This window comes from Octodon degus, unplaced genomic scaffold, assembly GCF_000260255.1.
Source record: "Octodon degus isolate 3935 unplaced genomic scaffold, OctDeg1.0 scaffold00298, whole genome shotgun sequence".
Lineage (NCBI taxonomy): Eukaryota > Metazoa > Chordata > Mammalia > Rodentia > Octodontidae > Octodon > Octodon degus.
Window position 1 is genome coordinate 1,657,128 of NW_004524874.1, and position 9,916 is coordinate 1,667,043.

Sequence of the window (9,916 nt, forward strand, 5' to 3'; positions counted from 1 at the left end):
GCAGATGCTTTAATCCGCTGAGCTATTTGGCTAGCCCTAAGCTTTTTCCTTTTTTAAATTTTAAAAAAATTATTTATTTATTTATTTATTTGCATATTTACTTATTTGGTACAGGATCTCACTATGTAGTGAGGTCCTCCTGTCTCAGCCTTCCCAGCACTGGGATTGCAAGCATATGCCACCATGCCTAGAAAAAAACAGGATTCTTAAGAGAGGAATACCATGTTTGTTTTTACCATAGCACCTAAACTCAAATACAAATAATAACTAAAGTATAGTAATGAATATGAGTTGGTAAACATTTTGATTAACCAGAACATTGGAAAAGAAATACCCTAACTAAATGAATTAACTGTTGAGTTAATAGAAAAGTTTAGCTTCTGTTTCTTAAAGATCCATTATTAGGGGCTGGCGAGATGGCTCAGTGGTCTAAAGCACCTACTTAGAACAAGCTAAGCTAAGCTAAGCAAAGCACACGGACCACGGTTCTAATCCCCCAGCACCACATGCCAGCCAGCACCGCCCCCTTGTGGGCTGAGCTGGCCACACACACACACACACACACACACACAATAAATAAATAAACAAATAAAAATTTAAAAAAAAATCCATTATTAACTAATACCTGGGGTTCTTAACATGTTCTGTTGTCATGGATGCTTTCAAAGTGAACTGAATTGGGTGCCCCTAAAACTCAAAGGTTAAAGTCCTCACCTTTTAATATTTCAGAATGTGTATTAGGAGTCCAGCCCTTTAATTAAATTAAAATGTCATTAGGGTAGGGCCTCATCCTTATAAGAGGAGGACACTTAAAGCAGAACATGGCAATGCATGCCCTTAATCCTAGCTACTCATGAGGCTGAAGTAGGAGCACAGAAAGTTCAAGACCAGACCGGGCAACTCAGCAGGACTCTGGCTCAAGAAATAAAAAGGACTAGAGTTCAACCCCATGTATCAAGGGGAAAAAATGGAGGAAAGAAATTTTGAGCACAGACATGTAGAACAGGAAGGAGATGACCACCTGCAAGCTAGAGATGCCTCAGAGGAAACCAACTGCTGACACTCTCATCTCAGACTCCAGCTTCCAGAACTGTGCTAAAATAAATTTCTGCTGTTGAAGCCACATACTTCATGGCCCTAGGTTATGGAAACTCCGGCAAACTAATACAAAAGCTTAGGAAACTTAAGAATCCCTTCTTGGAATGGTTTTAGATTATAAAAGAAACCAACTGTAATAAAATATAATCCTCAGAGCACAGGAGCTGGGTTCGACTCCCAGTGTGCAGGGCTGACCCACCCACAGGGAGTGCTAAAACGCAATTGAGACTAGGCGTGGTGGCGTGCGCCAGTAATCCCAGCACTTCTGTGGCTGAAACCAGGAGAATCTGATGTAGTGAGACCCTGTACACTCTGTCCTAAATACAGAAAAAATAAGAAAATAAAATATAATCCTATCTATGAATTCTTTGGGAAGGTTAGGAAGCCCATGTTAAAAGCCTCTCTCCTAATTTACCCTTTTCTGGGTAATCTATTCCAGTTCTTTGGTTTCAACCTAAACAGAGATAATTCCAGTTTCAGATGTGTCAAGTTCCACACAGTGTCTAGATCCACATCCTGAACTTCTTACTGCACATCAACATCAATCCACCTGGGCTCTCCCAGGTGCTTCGAAGTCAGCACATCTGAAGAAGCCCTCCCCAGACCCATCTTGGCACTGCCACACAGTTGGTTACCCCAATTATCCCAGGTAAAACTTTGAGATTGTAAATGGTTTTGTCTTTGTTTTGTCAAATACTCCTGCTAAGTATATCTCAGAGTTCCTCCTCTTTAATACCACGGGCACTGCCTTCAATTAAGCTCTTATCTCAACAGGAAACAACCATTTCCTATAGGTACTATGTTTCTATCTCTTTATCTTCTAGCCTTCACACTGTTGCAGTGGCCACACATGGTGACACATGCCTGTAACCCCAACACTCAGAGAGGCTGAGACAAAAGAGTGCAAATTTGAGCCCAACCAGGGCAACTCAGCAACTTAGTAAGATCCTGTCTTTAGAGAAAAAAGGACTTGGGGATGGAGCTCAGTGCCAAGGCTGGGATCAATGCCCATGGGAGGAGGGGCTGCTGCACTATGATCTTTCAAAATTGTAACTCATCATTTTGGTACGTAAGTCCTTCAATGAAATCAGTAGGATGAATTCTTCTGTGATTCCACATCTGCAAGATAAAATTCAAGTCTTTTTACTGATACTTAAAACATAAGCTGGCAGAAGCATCTGCCCCACCTTGGAACAGCATTACCACACCCTATACCATGGGCCAACCTTGGCAGGAGCTGCGGCTCCCACTCCTCCCTCATTATGCTCACTGCCTTTCTTCTAAAGCCCCTGACTCCCCCACAATAAGCCACTAACATTTTTGGCTGTGCTACCTTTGCATTTTCAATATAATGTTATTAACCTACCTTTGAATTAGTTACCATTTCTCACCAATATAAAATGACCATTAGTTCATATATCACTAAGACAAAAAATGTTTCCAATTAAAAACTGTGCCACCCATCAATAGTGCCATCTAAATTCAGCTGTTTAAGTATAAGAACAAAAATAAAATTAAGAATCATTGAAATAACTACAATAAACACCTACTTACCTACCCACCTAAAAAGACAGTGAGCTTCTTGAAGGCAAACTTGTAAGGCAAGCATTCAAAAAAATTTTGTGAAATGAAAAGTCTAATAATCTCTTAATTAGTATGAACTGACTATAACAGAGTTTTGAGTAGGGTGGTAATTTACAGAATTTTGCATTGGTTCATTTTCCTTTTCCAGAGTGGAAGATTTATCTAATTTCTGTAACTTGTTTGTGAAGAACCAAGCATGAGGACTCTGAGGTTTCCCCTGCAGGGGTAAATGGATTCCTATCTACTGGTGCTAGGTAAATGGCTCTTAAGATACTCCATTGCCATACTAAACAGGTTAATGAACTTGGGGGAAAAGGTAGCAAGGTTATTTTGTTTGGACCAAGGTATTTCCAGGATCAGGAAATCAACTTAGGAAATTTTTAAGGGTAGAAATTCAGGGAACAGGAGATATACAACAGTGATGAAATTAAAAATTGATGCAAGTTGGGCCAGCATTATACCTGGTTTTTTTATCGTATAAAGTTGTTTGAACTAGACAAGCACCATGAAAGATGCAATATGCAATAATTTTAAGTATGACCAGAAACTACTTACAAATATGGAAATTCAAATAAATTATGCATCGTACCTAGACTTGGTCAGAAATAATCATTACAAAAATATTAACTTTAAACTACAAAGATCCTTTTAATAAGAAAACAGGTTAAAATAGTTAATATTCAGTTACTCAAAATTTAAGGGTGAGATTTGGACACTGTAGGGTTTTTCTTAAATGCCTTTTTTTCATCCCAGGTATCTTTCTTCCCAACTAACTAGGAAGCTACATAAATAAGTAAGTTGGTTACTTACTTTTTTCTAGAGCTCATTTTCTTTCCCAGTAACATGGGGTTAGTAGTACCAACTGCCGAACTTTAAATGCAATGCATATTTTGGAGCTCTTGCCTATATTACATACTCCATACACGTTAGCTGCTAGCAGTATTATTAGTTTCCGTTTCTGCCCTAATTAAAGCAATGCTAGGTGAACCTGAAAATCACAACGCAGTTGATAAATTCTAGCAGGTAAAGGCAGCACCCAGTTGTCTGCCAGAACCACATCTTCAGACAAAGATGTTATCCACTAGATTTTTCTCAAAGTAAAAAGGGTAACCTACTCACACTGAGAAATCAACAGGGATGTAAGTGGGGAGGAAAGAGGCACAACAGCGATCATCCCACACTCAGAGGTATGTAACTACGCACCAAAAGCTAAGTCTGAAAAATCTTACTTTTGTTATCCACTACCTGTTAAACGCTATAGCGTCAAGAAACAGCAGGCTTACTAGAAACAGTAACAGCACCAACACTTTAGATTTGTCTTCCAGTCTTGAACTCAACAAACACAATTCAGAACGCGAACATACAAACAGATGCTTCCAATCATGTGGTGATTTTGCAAAGAGGCTCTAGTAGACTTCCGGCGAGGCTTGAGACTGCCTCTCTAAAGTTCGCAGGCAACGCTAACACGGCTGGCCGTGGACCACCCCGGAGCAGCAAGCACAGCACGACCTCATTTCACCTTCACCCCCGCCCCACCAGGCTAGATTTATCTTCCTATAAATAAGTAGTCTTCAATCGGTTTAAAAAAAAAAAAAAAAAAAGTTCGTAAGAACTACCCAAAGGCAAACAGTAAGGCTGATGCCACAACCCAGGGCTGCGCAGCTTACAGCCGCGGTTATCTTCCTACTGCCCAATGAAAACCTAAAAGACCCCAGAAGCCCAGACAAGACTTCCCAGACAGCCTCAAGTTGCAAGAGCCGGTACACTGCCGCGGACAGCCCCGCCCACAAAGAAACGCGAAGGTTCCGCGGTCTCCCCAAGGCGTGCAGAGACCGGAGGACCCCGCACCCGCGCAGCCACCTGCGGGACGCGGCAGCCGGCACCCCGCGAGCCTGAGCGCGCGCACCCGCCGCGCGAACTTTGGGGGCGCTCGGGGAAACGGGACCTGGGGCCGGGGGTCACCACGCCCGGGCGCCCCAGGGACGGCGCGTGCCCCGACCCGGCTCCGGGTACCCGGCAGGAGGGGAAGACAGGGCTAGGACTCCGGAGACCAGCAGAGCGTGGGGCGGGGAGCCGGGGTCCCGACAGGGGGAGACCAGAAGGGGCCGCCGAGGACCGGCGCGCAGGGCTGGGGAAGGCGGTTAACACCCCACAAGCCGAAAAGGCGCGCTTTCTGGTGCGGCCGCGCTCACTCACCTCCTCCGTACACGCCGCCGCTCATGGCTGCTGTCGACACGACTCCTGGGCTAAACGCGACCGGGTGAGGTGACTGCAGCGGCCGCTACTGCGGGTCCGAGAAGCTCGAGCCCCCGACCCCCTCAAGTTCCACCGCTACCCCCCTCAGGCAACAAAGCAGCGTCCACACACCCTGGAGTACAGCCACACTTGCTGGTTGCTCCTATCAGCCAATCACAAGGGTCCCGGCCTACCCCTCAGCCAATAATAAGGCGGTTCTGCTGCATCCCTGTCGCGGCGCTGCCTCTTTAGCCAATAGGAGATGGCTATGGGGGCGGTTGGGGGAGCGACGGAAGACGGACCAGAGTTGGGTTGCGAGGCCGGAGGGGCGGAGCCTCCAGGTGGGCGGGGCAAGGGTTGAAGCCCGAGCCCTGGGAGGCAGCCGGTGCGGGAGAGCCGGTCAGCCCCGAGGTTCGCGGCGTGGAGCTTAGAGGACGCGGCCGGAGAGAGCCTGGAGATTAGACTCTGCACAGAGATTCCTGGCCTTGCATTTTGATGGGTGCAGACAATTTTTTAATCAGAAAAAGTATTTTCTTTAACTTTTCGACTTAAATTAGGAAGTTTTTTTTTTCATTACATTAAACAAATCATCCTTTTCATTTATCCTGTGAGTCAGATATTAAGCAAGCTGATTGATCCTTATCCACGTCAGCACTCCATCCTAAATACAAATCCAAACTGTCTGCTATCTGTACTAGCCCGATCCTGAACATTTTTCTGCCTTGGATTACTGCAAAAGTTCGTCCCTGTTCCTGTACCAGGTCTGAAGTTCAATGTATAAAAATGCCAAAATCAGGCCACTTTCTCCAATGCCCAGAAACTCTGAAATTGCGGCAAGCTGGGTGTGGTGGCCCACACCCCCTGCTGAGGCCGGCGGATGGAGGAGAGTTCAAGGCCAGCCTGGGCTACATAGTGACACCTTTTCTTGAAAATAGATAAATAAGGCCTCATCAGTCTCAGTATGAGCGAGATGGTAGAAAGGGACAGCAAGCTGTGTCCCCTGGACCAAATCCAACCACCTAGCATCTATTTTTGTATGACCAATGTGCTAGCCATAATTATTATATTTTTAAATGGCTTTAAAAAAATAAAACATTAAAAAAATATTTTAAGGATAATATTTCATAATATGTGAAAATTATATGAAATTCCCATTTCAATGACCTAAAACTCAGTTTATTAAGACATAGTCGAGCTTATTCATTTATGACTGACTTTGCTCTAAGAGGGTGGAGTTTAATAGTTGTGACAGTGACAATGTGGTGACCAGCTGAGCTGGAGAACAGCACATTTACAGTCGCAAAATTTATAGCAAAAGTGTCTTGACCCCTGAGATAACACATAAACCCAGCACAGTGTGTCTGTGCTGCATATTAACTGTTGACCCTGTGATTTTTGCGCTCTCAGATGTGCATTAATTCGCCTTGTTTTTCTTCCAACCAAGGGGAGGGTTTGTCCCATTGGTTGGTTTAGGCTTTTTTAAAGATAGTGTCTCACTGTGTAGCCCAGGCTGGCCTTGAATTTGAAATTTCCTGCCTTAGTCTCCCTCCCAAGTGCTGGGATTACAGGCATGTGTTGCCATACCTGGTTCAAGATACCATTGATATCTAAAGGGGAAGGCTACCTCACTACCTCTGGTGGGGCAAGAACCCATAATCTTTGGTTTAGCATATCAGTGGTTTATCCATTCCATGTTTTTATAATATATTTAATTAATAGAACTGATGAATTTTTTAAATACTGGGATACTTTGAAATAAATATTACAAAGATACAATTTATGACCTTATAACACACAGTAATCATTTAAATAATCCAGCAGTTAATGACCTAGTAATTTTTATTTAACAAATCAAACATTATATATATATTGATATGTCCCATGAAGATATCTGTGAGATGTGTCCTAGAGGATACTGAAGAATAAGATATTTATCCTGATGAGTTGTGGAACAGTTCAGCAGGACTTAGGAAGACTGTTGCTGGGACTGTCTTCCTCAAGAGTACCCTGTACACACTGTACACACTCACGGGGGAATCTTACATACAATAGCACAAAGGAGACAGCCCTGGAGGATACTGAACAGGTATGCTTAGATGTTTTTAATACAGTGAGGGATTTGCTCCATTTGATGATTTTGGAAAGATATTAGGAAAACTGATAATCCTTCCAGGTAGTTTGATCTTTTGTGTGTGTGTGGTTTTGGTTTTGTTGTTGTTTGGTTTGGTTTGGTTTTGCATTTTTCTTTTGTTTTGGGAGCTATTTTATTTTGTACTTGGGATTCAACCCAGGACCTTCACATTGAACTGTTTTCCCAGTCCTTCCTTATTTTTTTTTATTTTGGGAAAAGTTCTTGCTAAGTCACTATATTGCCCAGTTTGAAATCAAACTTGTGATCCTCTTACCTCAGCCTCCCAGAGAGCACAATTCCGTGCGTGTGCACCATGCGGGCCAGCCGGCACTCTTGCTGTATCATTGCAATCAATGCTTATCTATGTATAAACCTTTGCCGCGAACTCCACAGTACACCTCATGTGGCAGTGTTATCACGTTAGCCTGGACACAAGGAACACTCAAGGCTTTGATAAATTTTGATCATCGGAAAAAAAAAAAAAAAAAGGTCATCAAAACCTGGTGCAGGGGCTGGGGAGATGGCTCAGTGGAATAAGCACTTCCCTGGCAAGTGCAAGGGCCTGAGTTCAATCCCCGGTTCCACCAAAAAAAAAAAAAAAAAAACCTGGTGCAGGAGCAAGTGCCAGAAGTCCAGGCTACTCAGGGACTGAGGTGAAGCATCCCTTGAACTGGGGAGTTTGAGACCACCCTGAGCAGCACAGAAAGACCCTGTCTCAAAAATGTGTGTGTGTGTGTGTGTGTGTGTGTGAGAGAGAGAGAGAGAGAGAGACAGAGAGACAGAGAGACAGAGAGAGACAGACAGACAGACAGACAGAGACAGAGAGACAGACAGAGAGACAAAGAGAAGAGACAGAAAAGACAGAATATTTCCTCTGAAATGAAACTTCAAATGGCAGCTTGTGTTTTTCAATAAGAAATTAGAAAACTAGTATCAAAAAAACTAAAATAAAAACACTAACCTAGGAGACTCTGTTTTGTAAAATATAAATATCTAAAGAGTGGGTTTTTGGCATTAATATTTTCCTCTGCACCCTGTTTTCTCTAGATCTTGGGTCAGCCTAATTTTTTGTTGAATCAGGGATTGAACGCAGGACCTTGTGCTTGCAAGGTAGGCACTTATACCGCTGAGCTATCTCCCCAACCCACAACCTAAATTAATGTTGCTAATAGTTAATCAGATTAAAGAAGAACAACCTAAGACTGTTGCCCATTTCATTTCTCAAGAGAAGCCATATTAAGCCTATGAATGTTTGCAATTTCTCCCCCAAACCTCCAACAAATTAGGTATGTCAACCTAAAATCAAAAGACATGAAGCTTACAGTAGGTGTTTAGTGACTGACTCTGAATCCAAATCTATATAAACAACTTCAAACCTCCTTTGCAATAACCAAGCTTCAAGAATTTCCTGTGTAGCGGGTGCAATGCTTAGGTTTGCCTCCGTGGGTCGCTGGTCTTCCATTCTTGCATCTGCACCAGGACAGACGCCACCTGCCGCTTCAGTCCTTTCTTCAGCAGCTCCTGTCTGGATCACAGTAGGGAATCCCAGGAATCATTACAAAACATTGCTGATCTTGCCTTTTTTTTTTTTTTTTAATTTTTTTAAAATTTATTTATTTATTTTATTTGTGTGGCCAGTTCAGCCCACCAAGGGGCAGGGCCGGCTGGCATGTGGTGCTGGGGGATTGAACCGCGGTCCCTGTGCTTTGCTAAGCTTGTTTTAAGTAGGTGCTTTACACCACTGAGCCATCTCACCAGCCCTGATCTGGCCTTTTGTCTCAGACTTCATTCAATTTAGCAGTGAAAAAAATGCAACATGTTATTCATTCATGCTAGGAAAGAAACTCAGAGAATTATCATCTGTTAAGAAACTACACAAGCCATGTGTGATGGCACATGCCTGTAATCCTAGCATTCAGGGGGCCGAGGCAGAAGGATGGAAGCAAGTTCAAGGCCAGAATGGGCTGGAGTAGTGAGTTCAAGACCAGCCTGAACTGCGTGATGAATTTCTGTCTCAAAAAATTAGGTATTTGGGGGACTCAGGTCAATAATTTCTGACATTGCCAGTTAAACAGAAGACCCAATGCTATTATGGGCTACTGGACTCTTTTAGAATATTTTGCTGAGTTTACACACCTATAATATTCAATAATGGAACTTAGAAAAATGGGGTATACCGATGAATGTCCATTTTGTATTTGTGTATTCCAAGTGGTTAGGATAGATATATAGTTTCATTCTCTTAATGAATAGAATGATTTGTTCTAATGGTGTTTGTAAATAGGATCTCAAGTCCACTTTTTGTACAGCAACTAACCACTAAGAAGAATATATGCAGTGTATTATTTGTTGAAACTGTACTTCCGATTGGATTTGAAACTGTCTCATTGCTATCTGTTTATCAATAAAACTTTGAAAAAAAATTAGGTATATATAAAAAAATTAGGTATATTACCAATTACTTCATTTTTTTGTTCAAAATCGATGAAGTTAACAATTAAAAAAACCAAATTTCAATATACATTTTTCAGTGGCTATGCGTATGTATAAGGAGTCATTGAAAGTACCCTACTCACTTGACTGAAGTTCCAAAATTATAACATTTATGAAAGCACTACTGAGATAAAGGACAAGTGTCTGGAATCTAGGCTTACTCAGTCCTAGAAATATGATTAGACAGATTCACATATGTGTTTGCCACTACAATATTAAAACTTCTAGCAGTCATTTCAATAATACATCCTAGATGCATAAGGAAAAAAATATATTTGATCACCACTGGTACTTTTATTTTTTTATTTATTTTTATTTTTTTATTTTTATTTTTTTAAAGTAAAGCTTTATTTTTATTTTTTTACATTTATTTAT

At 42.1% G+C, this 9,916-nt stretch overlaps 1 protein-coding gene across 1 annotated transcript in view; it reads right to left on the reverse strand.

Annotated features, from left to right (window-relative positions):
- Actl6a (actin like 6A) overlaps positions 1–5,110 on the reverse strand; it is a 23,332-nt gene extending 18,222 nt beyond the window's left edge. Inside the window, exon 1 of the mRNA XM_004647290.2 lies at positions 4,879–5,110. Within this exon, the coding sequence (XP_004647347.1) occupies positions 4,879–4,903 (25 nt within the window). The 5' untranslated portion in view covers positions 4,904–5,110. The remainder of the gene's footprint in view (positions 1–4,878) is intronic.
- Between the last annotated feature and the right edge of the window lie 4,806 nt (positions 5,111–9,916).